Raw genomic sequence first — 13,046 nt, forward strand, 5'->3', positions numbered from 1 at the left:
CCGGAGCGCCCGGAGGAAACCCACACAGACAGGGGGAGAATGTGCAAACTCCGCACAGCCAAGCCGGGAATCAAACCCGGGTCCCTGGCGCTGTGAGGCAGCAGCGCTAACCACTGTGCTACCGTCCAATGATTATATATGTAGTCATATCTTTGTCGACCAGCATGGAAACAATGGGCCAAATGGCCTCCTTCTCTGCTGTAAGCATTTGTGAATCTGTATTCCTACTCATGTTCCAACCCGCTCAATGATTGTTTGCTATTGGGATGCAATTGGGAATGCTGACAGCAAGAACCGGAATTCTTCCATATCGTTCGCTCCTGCCCTCCTGCCGGTGAGAAGGGAGAACTTGACGCTCAGCCAAGAATTCATACAGCGCAGCGGGGATCGGAGAATCCCAGTCGCAGGCGAGGTCGGAGGTTTCCAGCGTAAATCCTTGAAGCAATGACCTTTGTTTTCCAGGAGCGGAATTCTCCTGACTCATGTTTGACAGAAGGAAACCTGCTCCAAAACATTAATGATCTGTTCATGGCTGGCACCGAAACCACGGCAACCACTCTACGGTGGGCCATTCTCTACATGATGGCTTATCCAGAAATACAAGGTAAAATCTAGGCCTCTGGCCTCCTGTACCACCAGACGTCCCGCGATTCGAGGTACAACCATTGAACGTGTTTCCGAATTCTCAAAGGCTCCGCGCCGCTGGGATTCACCAATCACGCCCATTCCAGTCCCCGCTGCCAGCGAGAACGGAGAATTTGATGCTCAGCCAAAACTCCATTCACCGCAGCGGGACTGGAGAATCCCAGCGGTGGACGAGGTCGGAGAATTCCAGCGTCCAATTTTCAAAGAGCTGTAACAGGTACAAGCTGAATGGCACCTCCGCCCCCTCCCCACCCTTACTGGGCCCGCATGCTTACAATACATAGGGTGGGAGTTTCTGGCTGCGTTCACGCCAAGACTGCAAAATCCTGCTACGATTCCCATTGCAGGCAGGATGAGAGAATTCCGTCCATAGCATCATAAAACACCTACAGTGCAGAAGGAGGCTGTTCAGCCAATTGGGTGTTCACTGACTCTCCGAAAGAGCATCTTACACAGGCCCACCCACCACCTATCCCTTTAAACCTACATATTTACCCCATAACTTATACATCTTAGGACACTAAGGGGCAATTTAGCATGGCCAATCCACCTACTCTGCACATCTTTGAACACCAAGGGACAATTTAGCATGGCCAATCCACCTAACATGCACATCTTTGGACACTAGGGGGCAATTTAGTATGGCCAATCCACCTACTCTGCACATCTTTGGACACTAGGGGCAATTTAGCATGGCCAATCCACCTACTCTGCACATCATGGGACACTAAGGGACAATTTAGCATGACCAATCTACCTAACCTACACAACTTGGGACACTAAGGGGCAATTCAGTGTGGCCAATCCACCTAATCTGCAGGACCTGAGTATATGGACTTAACAAGGGGTGTGCCTGGGGAATTCTGTTTTTATTTAATATCCTGACAGAATGCATTAATTATCATCGAATGACCTGGAACAGTAGAGGCCCTTCGGCCCGTCGATACTTTGAAAGGCAGCTCGTGGGCCAGGCCTCAGCTGTTATCCCTTCAGATTTTTTTTTTTAACCCTCTCTTTACAGAAAGATGTCAGAAGGAGATTGACGAGGTTGTCGGCTGGTCTCGAACCCCCTCCATGGAAGACATCCCCAACATGCCGTACGTCAACGCTGTTGTCCACGAGGTGCAAAGATTTGGGAATATTGTCCCGCTGTCAGTTGGCCACGCGACGACACAGGACACCATCTTGAGGGGTTACACAATCAAAAAGGTGACTCTGTTTTTTTAACCCTGTGTTTCTATTTCCCTACTTGGGTGAGACCGAAAATTCCAATCTGAGATCAATGAAGACTTCAGCTTGTGGCAGACGAGGTTGTAGAATTCCAGGCGCAAAGTTTGAAATTGATCGTTAGGGCGGAGGTAAGAACACAGAACATTACAGCGCAGTATAGGCCCTTCGACCCTCGATGTTGCGCCGACCAGTGGAACCAATCTAATGACCCTCTAACCTAAACTATTCCAATGTCATCCAAATGCCTATCCACTGACCATTTGAACGCCCTTAAAGTTGGCGAGTCAAGGCAAGGGACAACAGAAGGGAGAAAAAAGGCCAAAAGGCAGACTCATATCTACACTTACACCATTGCTATGTCAGATTCATCTAGTCATTTTTGGTTTTTTAACTGTGCACATTTTGTCACACGAGAAGTGCCATATCAATTATTTTTCTGTAGGGAGTTAAAATGCACCTTATTCCATCTTTCCGATATATGACGTTGATAGGATGCAGAGCTGGGCCAAAAAGTGGCAGATGGAGTTTAACCCTCATAAGAACATAAGAACATAAGAAATAGGAGCAGGAGTCTATTACTTACGGGGCGAAAAACTGCAGCAGGCGACGGTGCAGAGGGACCTCGGGGTCCTTGTGCATGAGTCGCAAAAACCCAGCTTGCAGGTGCAGCAGGTGGTCAGGAAGGCGAATGGGATGCTGGCCTTCATAGCGAGGGGGATTGAATATAAAAGTAGGGAGGTCTTGCTGCAGCTGTATAGGGCATTGGTGAGGCCGCAGCTGGAGTACTGTGTGCAGTTTTGGGCGCCACACCTGCGCAAAGATATTTTGGCCTTGGAGGGAGTGCAGAGGAAGTTTACTAGGCTAATACCGGAGTTGAGGGGGTTGAGCTATGAGGAGAGGCTGAATAAACTGGGCTTGTACTCGTTAGAGTTTAGAAGAATGAGGGGAGATCTCATTGAGACGTATAAGATGATGAATGGGATGGATAGGATAGAGGTGGAAAGACTCTTCCCGCTCAAAAAAGACAGTAGGACTAGGGGGCACAGCCTCAAGATAAAAGGGGGGCGGTTTAGAACGGAGTTGAGGAGGAACTTCTTCACTCAAAGGGTGGTGAATCTCTGGAATTCTCTGCCCGTTGAAGTGGTGGAGGCTGCCTCGCTAAATATTTTTAAGACACGGGTTGATGGGTTTTTGATAAGAGAGGGGATTAAGGGTTATGGGGAGAGGGCGGGAAAGTGGAACTGAGCAGCGACAGATCAGCCGTGATCTTATTGAATGGCGGGGCAGGCTCGAAGGGCTAGATGGCCTACTCCTGCTCCTATTTCTTATGTTCTTATGTTCTTATGAGTAGGCCATCTGGCCCTTCGAGCCTGCCCCGCCATTCAACAAGATCATGGCTGATCTGTTGTGTCTCAGTTCCACATTCCCGCCCTCTCCCCATAACCCTTAATCCCCTCTCTTATCAAAAACCCATCAACCCGCATCTTAAAAATATTTAGCGAGGTAGCCTCCACCACCTCAACGGGCAGAGAATTCCAGAGATTCACCACCCTTTGAGTGAAGAAATTCTTCCTCAACTCCATTCTAAACCGCCTCCCCTTTATCTTGAGGCTGTGCCCTCTAGTCCTACTGTCCTTTCTGAGCAGGAAGAGTTTCGCCACCTCTATCCCATTCATCTTATACGTCTCAATGAAATCTCCCCTCATTCTTCTAAACTCTAACGAGTACAAGCCCAGTTTATTCAGCCTCTCCTCATAGCTCAACCCCCTCAACTCCGGTATCAGCCTAGTAAACCTCCTCTGCACTCCCTCCAAGGCCAAAATATCCTTGCGTAAGTACGGCAACCAAAACTGCACACAGTACTCCAGCTGCGGCCTCACCAATGCCCTATATAGCCGCAGCAAGACCTCGCAACTTTTATATTCAATCCCCCTCGCTATGAAGGCCAGCATCCCATTCGCCTTCCTGACCACCTGCTGCACCTGCAAGCTGGGTTTTTGCGACTCATGCACAAGGACCCCGAGGTCCCTCTGCACCGTCGCTTGCTGCAGTTTTTCTCCACGTAAGTAATAGTCTTTCCTACCATTATTCCTACCAAAGTGGACCACCTCGCACTTGCCAACATTAAATTCCATTTGCCAGTTCCTGGCCCATTTGCCCAGCCTATCTAGATCCTTCTGTAGACTCCCCACACCCTCCGTGCAATTTGCCGTTCCACCAATCTTGGTGTCATCAGCAAATTTTAACACCATACGCTCGGTTCCCTCCTCCAGATCATCTATATAAATGGTAAATAGCTGAGGCCCCAGCACCGACCCCTGGGGCACTCCACTAGTCACCAACCGCCAATCCGAATAGCACCCATTGACCCCCACTCTCTGCCTCCTATTTGACAACCAGTCCTCTATCCACGCTAACACCCTACCCCCAACTCCATGTCCCCTGACCTTCTGCAATATCCTCTTGTGAGGTACCTTGTCAAACGCCTTCTGAAAATCAAGAAAGACCACATCCACCGGCTCTCCTCTATCCACCGCCCTAGACACATCCTCATAGAACTCCAGTAAATTTGTCAGACACGACTTCCCCTTAACGAAACCGTGCTGCGTCTGCTCTATCAAGCAATTCCCCTCAAGATGCCTCGCTATTTCCTCCTTGATGACGGATTCTAACATTTTACCTACAACAGACGTTAAACTAACCGGCCTATAATTCCCCGCCTTTTGCCTGGCACCCTTCTTAAACAACGGCGTAACATTAGCCGCTTTCCAATCTTCCGGCACTTCCCCGGAATCCAGCGACATCTGGAAAATAACCACCAAGGCATCCACTATCACCTCCGCCATTTCTTTCAGAACCCTCGGATGCATTCCATCCGGTCCTGGGGACTTGTCCACAATCAGCCCCTCCAGTCTGTCGAGCACCGCCTCTCTAGTAACAATAATGTCATCGAGACCCTCCAGTCCTACCACCTTTCCATTGCTAACACCCGGCAAATTATTCACGTCCTCCTCCGTGAAGACCGAAACAAAAAAGTTATTCAAGACCTCAGCCATTTCCCCATCCCCTACCACTAAGTCCCCCTTCTCATCCTCTAAGGGTCCAACGTTCATGCGAGGTGATTCATTTTGGTCGGACAAACTCGAATGCGGATTACAGGGTCAGCGGCAGGGTTCTGTGGAGGAACAGAGAGATCTTGGGGTTCGTATCCACAGATCTCTGAAAGTTGCCACTCAACAGGATAGAGCGGTGAAGAAGGCGGTTTATAGTGTGTTAGCGTTTATGAACAGGGGGGTTTGAGTTTAAGAATCATGGGGTTACGCTGCAACTGTACAGGACCTTGGTGAGACCAAGTGTCTCGGTGACTCATTCTATCTCTCAACTCAGGGCGTGTGGCAACACTTGCCCTCATCTGTCAGAGCACTGAGTGTAGGAGCTGGGATGTTGTGTTACAACTTTGGGCGGCACGGTAGCACAGTGGTGAGCACTGCTGCTTCACAGCTCCAGGGTCCTGGGTTCGATTCCTGGCTCGGGTCACTGTCTGTGTGGAGTTTGTACATTCATAGATCGTAGAACCCTACAGTGCAGAAAGAGACCCTTCGACCCATCGAGTCTGCACTGAACACAATCCCACCCAGGCCCTACTCACATATCCCTACATATTATACCCACTAATCCACGCATCCCTGGACACTAAGGGGCAATTTCGTAGCCAATCAACCTAACCCGCACATCTTTGGACTGTGGGAGGAAACCGGAGCACCCGGAGGAGACCCACGCAGACATGAGGAGAATGTGCAAACTCCACACAGACAGTGACCCGAGCCGGGAATCGAACCCAGGACCCTGGAGCTGTGAAGCAGCAGTGCTCACCACTGTGCTACTGTGCCACCTGTTGCCCTCGTGGGTTTCCTCCGGGTACTCCAGTTTCCTCCCACAGTCCAAAGCTGTGCGGGTTAGGTTGATTGGCTACGAAATTGCCCCTTAGTGTCCAGGGATGCGTGGATTAGTGGGTATAATATGTAGGGATATGGAGGTAGGGGCTGGGTGGGATTGTGTTTGGTGCAGACTCGATGGGCCGAAGGGCCTCTTTCTGCACTGTAGGGTTCTATGATTCTAACTGTACAAGACACAGGCAAGGCTACATGTGGAGAACTGCCTACAATCCTGGCTGCCCCGCTGTAGGAAATTCTGGACTCCCCCACCACCAGGAACATCCTTTCTGAATCTCCCCTGGCTAATCCTGTTAGAATTTTATACATTTCTATGAGATCCCCTCTCACTCTTCAATGAATACAATCCTAGCTAATTTTGTCTCCCTTCATGTGCGGTGGCCCAGTGGTTAGCACTGCTGTCTCACAACACCAAGGACCCAGGTTCGATTCCCGCCTTGACGGGCAACACGACAGCTCTGTGACTATCAGTGTCTGCTGTGCAGTTACAGGGACCCGGGTCGGATCTCTGGCTTGGGTCGGTGTCTGTGGGAGTTTGCATATTCTCCCCGTGCTTGCGTGGATTTTCTGCAGGTGCTCCGGTTTCCTCCCACACCCCAAAAACGTTCTTTTAGGCTGTTTAGCGTTAATAAATTGGCCCTAAATTGGATCTCCCTTAATCTGGCGCCCATATAATTCTCTAAAGTTGCACTCCCTTTATTGTGGAGTCCATGAGATGTAGACGTAGGTGGAAGGAGGATTGGGATGAGGCACTCACTGAGTGTTAAAATGGGCGGCGCGGGCTTGTAGGGCCAAAGGGCCTGTTTCCTGTGCTGTGTTGTTCTTTGTTCTTGGATCCGTGCAGAGTTTGCACATTTCCTCTGGGTGCTGTGTCTGTGGGAGTTGGCACATTCTCCCCGTGCTTGCGTGGGTTTTCTCCGGGTACTCCCGTTTCCTCCCACACCCACAAAAAACGTGCTCTTAGGCTGATTGGTGTAACAAATTGTCCCTAAATTAGTCTTCCCCAATCGGCGTAGATAAAGGTCATGGGTGGAGGAGGGCGCTCATAATGTTAAAATGGCGGCGCGGGCTCGTTGGGCCCAAGGGCCTGTTTCCCGTGCTGTGTTCTTCTTCGATCTTCAATCCAAAAGACGTGCTGGTTAGACGCATTGGTCTTGTTAAATTCTCCCAAGGTGTGGAGACCAGGGGGATTTTCACAGTAACTTCATTGCAGAGTTAACGAGGGCCTTACTTGTGACGAGAAAACTTTACAGAACTGCTGCCCGCCTCATCTCCCTCCCTCGCTCGCGATATCGTAACCGTTGCCTCTCTTCGGGTTCCGTATCCTCTGGGAGAAATGATGACAGCCACCCTACAGCTCAATAACGCGAGGTATCTCGACCTGTTGTCTCTCCAGGGAACTTCCGTCATAGTGAACATGCTATCGGTGCTGTCCGACAAGAAACAGTGGAAGGACCCCAAACAATTTAATCCAGAGAATTTCCTGAACGAAAATGGGGAATTCTCCAAGCCGGAAGCGTTCATTCCATTTTCCGTGGGTGAGTCGATTCTTTCGGGATCCCAGTTGACAGTCAGTCCGTTTAATGTCATCCCCTCGACCGAGGAACAGGCACGGAGTCCCGTTCATCCAAAATTCCTTCTCCCGATTGGCGTAAAGTCGTTGGTTGTGATCTCACCGCCCGTTCCGCCACTGCAAGGGAGAATTTGGCACTCAGCCAACTCTCTCCTCCCTGCACGGCGGGACTGGAGAATCCTGCCACGTTAATGGCTGGGAAATTCCACCCCTAAGAGTCCTGATTTTCCAGCCACGCCTGTCCCAAAACTGGCAAATCCCGCCTGAGGTCAAGAGAGTTTGGCCCCCTCCCCACCCGCTACGATTCCTGGGGCTAGCGGGACAGTAAAACTCCCTGCCCCCGCAAAGAGTTTTACAGCTCACAAAGAGGCCCTTCGGCCCATTTTTTTCTGTGCTGGCCATCAAACACCAATCCGAGTCCCATTTTCCAGCACTTGCTCTGTGGCCTTGTAGGTGTTCCAAGTGTTCATCTAAATGCTCCTTAAATGTTGTGAGGGATTCCCGCCTCTCCCACCCCCTCAGGCAGCGAGTTCCAGATTCACCCTCTGGGTGAAAGAGCTTTTCCCCAAATCCCCTCCAAATCCCCTGCCCCTTACCCTAAATCTCAACTTTTGACCCCTTTACTAAGGGGAGAGCTCCTTCCTATCTGCCTTCTCTCTGTAGCCTCTGAGGCTGTGCCCCTCGGATCCTCAGTCTCTCTCACTAATGGAAACACCTTCCCCACGTCCACTCTACCTAGGCCCTTTTATTAATCTGTAAGTTTCCATGAGATTCCCCCTGTCTTGTCAGCCCTCCCAAAATGCATCACCTCACCATTTCCAGGGTTCAACGCCATTTGCCGCTGTTCTGCCAATCTGCGCAGCCCATCTACGTCACCCTGTAATCCAAAGCTTTCCTCCTCACGATTTCCGTATCATCTCCAAACTTACTGATTCTACCCCTCACAGCCACACCTAGATCATTAATGAACGTTATAAACAACAAGGCTCCCAGCACCAATCCCAACATCACAGGGTTTAGGCTTCCGGTGCCAAAAACAACCGTTCACCCTCGCCCTCCTGCTAAGACTATTTTGGATCCAATTGCCCACGTTGACCTGCATTTAGGGCGGGCACCGTGACACAAGTGGTTGGCACCACTGCCTCACAGCGCCAGGGACCTGGATTCGATTCCCGCCTCGGGTCACCGTCTGTGTGGAGTTTGCACATTCTCCCCGTGTCTGCTTGGGTTTTCTCCGGGTGCTCCGGTTTCCTCCCACAGTCCAAAGATGAGCGGGTTGGGTGGATTGGCCATGCTAAGTTGTCCCTTCGTGTTAAGGGGGCTGGTGAGGGTAAGTATATGGGATGGGGCCCATTGAGAGGGGGGAGATACAAAAGGGTCCAGAGAGGCAATTTTTTCCACGCAGAGGGCGGTGAGTGTCTGGAACAAGCTGCCAGAGGTATTGGTAGACGTGGGTAAAATTTTGTCGATTAAAACGCATTTAGATAGTTACATGGCAGCACGGTAGCGACCACGCTGGTTGGTGCAGAGTCATAGAGTCATCAGGGTTTACAGCATGGAAACAGGCCCTTAGACCCAACTCAGCAGTGCCACCTTTTTTTACAAACCGCTAAGCTAATTCCAATTGCCCGCGTTTGGACCATATCCCTCTATACCCATACAATAGAACCATAGAATCCCTACAGTGCAGAGAGGCCCTTCGGCCCATCAAGTCTGCACCAACCACAATCCCACCTATGCCCTGCCCCCATATCCCTACATATTTTACACACTAATCCCTCTAATCTCAAGCACCTCAGGACACTAAGGGGCAATTTTTAGCACAGCCAATCAGCCTAACCCGCACATCTTTGGACTGTGGGAAGAAACCGGAGCACCTGGAGGAAACCCACGCAGACATGAGGAGGACATGCAAATTCCAACAGACTCCGAGCTGGGAATCGAACTCAGGTCCCTGGAGCTGTGAAGCAGCAGCGCTAACCACTGCGCTACCGTGCTGCCATGTAACTATCTAAATGCGTTTTAAAAGACAAAATTGTACCCGCCTCTACCAGTACCTCTGGCAGCTTGTTCCAGACACTCACCGCCCTCTGGGTGAAAAAATCGCCCCTCTGGACCCTTTTGTATCTCCCCCCTCTCAATGGGCCAAATGGCCTCTCTCTGCTCAATAAATTCTATGATCCCAGAGGCTCTTGCCCTCTTGGTCTGTTTCTCATACGGGACTTTGTCAAAAGCCTTACTGAAGTCCTTGCAGACTACATCAACTGCACCACCCCCATCTACACACCTAGTCACCTCCTCGTCGATTCCCTCTGCTATCTGTAAACCTTTGGGTTTCTTTTTGGTCAGAGACTGGCGTTCGTTTCCTGTGCGAGAACATAGAACATTACAGCACAGTACAGGCCCTTCGGCCCTCGATGTTGCACCGACCATTGGAACCAATCTAATGACCCTCTAACCTAAACTATTCCAATATTATGCATTCGCCAATCCACTGACCATTTGAACACCCTTAAAGTTGGCGAGTCCACAACTGCTGCAGGCAGGGCATTCCACACCCTTACTACCCTCTGAGTAAAGAACCTACCTCTGACATCCGTCCTATAATTACCACCCCTCAATTTAAAGCTATGTCCCCTTGTGTTAGCCATCACCATCTGAGGAAAAAGGCTCTCACTGTCCACCCTATCTAATCCTCTGATCATCTTGTATGCCTCAATTAGGTCACCTCTTAACCTTCTCTCTAACAAAAATAACCTCAAGTCCCTCAGCCTTTCCTCGTAAGACCTTCCCACCATACCAGGCAACATCCTGGTAAACCTCCTCTGCACCCTTTCCAATGCTTCCACATCTTTCTTATAATGCGGCGACCAGAACTGTACGTAATACTCCAAGTGTGGCCACACCAGAGTTTTGTACAGCTGCAACATGATCTCACGGCTCCGAAACTCAATCCCTCTACCAATAAAAAATAACGTAACAATTTTTAAATCGAGATAGCCACGTGGTAAAAAAGGCACGAGTAAGGTTTTCATTGTAGTTGATCTGAGACTGGGTGAGAGGTGGGAGTAGCTACAAAAGGTGGAAGTAAAGTTTTTTTTGCATTTATTAGTGTCACAATCAATCTTGCATTAACACTGCAATAGAGTTACTGTGAAAATCCCCTAGTCGCCACACTCCGGCACCTGTTTGAGTAACACTGAGGGAGAATTTAGCACCGAATCAGCGTGTCTTTCGGAGTGTGGAAGGAAACCGGAGCACCCGGAGGAAACCCACGCAGACACGGGGAGGATGTGCAAACTCCAGAGTGACCCAGGCATGGAATTGAACCTGGGTCCCCGGGGCTCTGAGGCAGCAGTGCTCACCACCGTGCTGCCCTATGTTGTGACAGTGAACATGTACACTGCATAGTGTTTTATTGATAATACAGAATAAAGAAACGTACAGCACAGGAACAGGCCCTTCGGCCCACCAAACCTGTGTCGACCATGATGCCCTAGCTAGGCTAAAACAAAACCTTCTGCCCTTACTCAGTCCATATCCCTCTATTCCCTCCCTATTCTTGTACCCAACCAGGTGCCTCTTAAATGTTGCTAATGTGCCTGATTCCACCACCTCCTCTGGCAGCACATTCCAGGCACTCCCTGCGTGAAAAATTTCCCCCTTAAATTTCCCCCGTCTCCTTTAAACTTTCCGCCGTTCACTTTCAGCACCTTGTAATTGACACTTCCGCCCTGGGGGAAAAGCCTCTGACTATCCACCCTGCCTCTGATCATTTAGTCGACCTCAATCAGGTCTCCTTGTCTTTCCAGTCAAAACAATCCTGGTTTATTCAACCTCTCCTCGTACCCTCGAGACCAGGCAACATCCCGGTGAACCCTTCTTTGCGCTCTCTCCAAAGCTTCCACGTCCTTCTGGTAGTGTGGTGACCAGAACTACATGCAATGCTCCAAATGCAAGGTTTTATATAGCTGCAACGTGATTTCCCAACCCTTGTACTCGGTGCCCCGGCTGATGGAGGTAAGCATGCCATATGCTTTCTGAATCACTTTGGCCACTTGCGTTGCCACTTTTAGGGAACTGTGGACCTGACGCCCAGATCCCTCTGCACGTTAATGTTCCTCCAGTTTCTCCCATTTACAGTAAACGTAAACCATCCCGGACTGATTCGAGCGAGACTTATTTTTCATCTCGACTCATTCATGTTGAATTCCCTAGGTCTGCGAGCGTGCCCAGGAGAAAAACTGGCCAAGATGGAGCTCTTTCTGTTTTTCACATCTCTCCTTCAGAATTTTGAGTTTTACTGGCCTGACGAAACCTCGTCTCCAAACCTGCAAGCTGAATACAAAGCGACTCTCACCCCAAAGCCGTACAAGGTGGGAATAAGGTGCAGGAAGGCGTCAGACGATGAACTGTGACCTCAACCATAGAATATCAACAGGCCATTTGGCCCATTGAGTCTGCACTGACTCTTCAAAGGAGCATCTTACCCAGGCTTGTCGCGCTATCCTATCCCCGTAACCCAGGCATTTACCTCGGCTAATCCCCCTAATTTACGTATCTTTTTACACTAATGGGGCAATTTAGCATGGAATCAACTTAGCCTGCACACCTTTTTACACGAATGGGGCAATTTAGCATGGCCCATCAACCTAATTTGCACATCTTTTTACATTAAGCGTCAATTTTACATGGCCAATCCACCTAACCTACACGTCTTTGGACACTAGGGGGCAATTTAGCATGGCCAATCCACCTAACGTACACATCTTGGGACCATAAGAGGCCATTTATCATGGCCAGTCCACCTAACCTACACATCGTTAGATATTCAGGGGCAATTTAGCATGGCCAATCAACCTATCAGAAGCTTCTTTGGACCGTGGGAGGAAACCAAAGCACCCAGCGGAAATCCATGCAGACTCGAGGAGAGTGTGCAAGCTCCACACAGAAAGTCACCTGAGGGCAGAATTGAACCCTGATCCATGGTGCGGCGAGACAGCAATGCTTGCCACTGGGCCGATTGCTGGTGTCAGATGGCACATTAGCATGTGATTAACATAGTTGTGTATTGTGTGATTAAAGCCTCCAAACGATAAACATATAGTGTGTTTGTTGTGTTTCAGGAGAATGTTTTCAGGTTCAGTTTTTCTCTGCAGCCAGTCAGTTTGTCTGGCAGGAATGCAGCTCAGATGCTGGGAGAGCAGTAAATTACTCAGTTCAACCTTGCAAGTGGTTGTGTTAAGTCGAACTGATGGATTTTTGTTTACTTCAGTTCCCCTAGGATTTCGCTTTGGAGTGATTGACAGGGTCATGTGATGATGTGGTTTACGTGCATCCTCGTCAGGGTAGCATTTTATTAATAGGACAGCGACTCCATCCATCCATCCATCACAAACAGTAAGGTTCTTGAAATGTTGGACTCAGGTATATGCGGAAGTGTTACATAGAGGGAAGGCAGTGGTGGCATTCTCACTGGGCTTGTAATCCGGAGATCCAGGTAATGCTCTGAGGACCTGGGGTTCGAATCCCCATGTGGCAGATGGTGAAATTTGAATTCAATAAAAAAAAAATCTGGCATTAAGTATCTACTAATGACCATGAAACTATTGTCACAAAAACCTACCTGGTTCACCAATGTTCCT

The 13,046-nt window shown here is 49.6% G+C and overlaps 1 protein-coding gene across 2 annotated transcripts in view; it reads left to right on the forward strand.

Moving 5' to 3' along the window:
* Positions 1-12,501, forward strand: part of LOC145361628 (cytochrome P450 2J2-like) — a 38,070-nt gene extending 25,569 nt beyond the window's left edge. For both annotated transcript variants that reach the window (XM_080217505.1, XM_080217503.1), the window contains 4 exons: positions 463-604; positions 1,667-1,854; positions 7,225-7,366; positions 11,620-12,501. In XM_080217505.1, coding sequence (XP_080073631.1) covers positions 463-604; positions 1,667-1,854; positions 7,225-7,366; positions 11,620-11,819 — 672 coding nt within the window. In that variant the 3' untranslated portion in view covers positions 11,820-12,501. The remainder of the gene's footprint in view (positions 1-462; positions 605-1,666; positions 1,855-7,224; positions 7,367-11,619) is intronic.
* The last annotated feature ends 545 nt before the right edge of the window (positions 12,502-13,046 follow it).

The sequence above is a fragment of the Carcharhinus amblyrhynchos genome, chromosome 35 (assembly GCF_965287045.1).
Source record: "Carcharhinus amblyrhynchos chromosome 35, sCarAmb.v2.hapA, whole genome shotgun sequence".
Taxonomy (NCBI): Eukaryota; Metazoa; Chordata; class Chondrichthyes; order Carcharhiniformes; family Carcharhinidae; genus Carcharhinus; species Carcharhinus amblyrhynchos.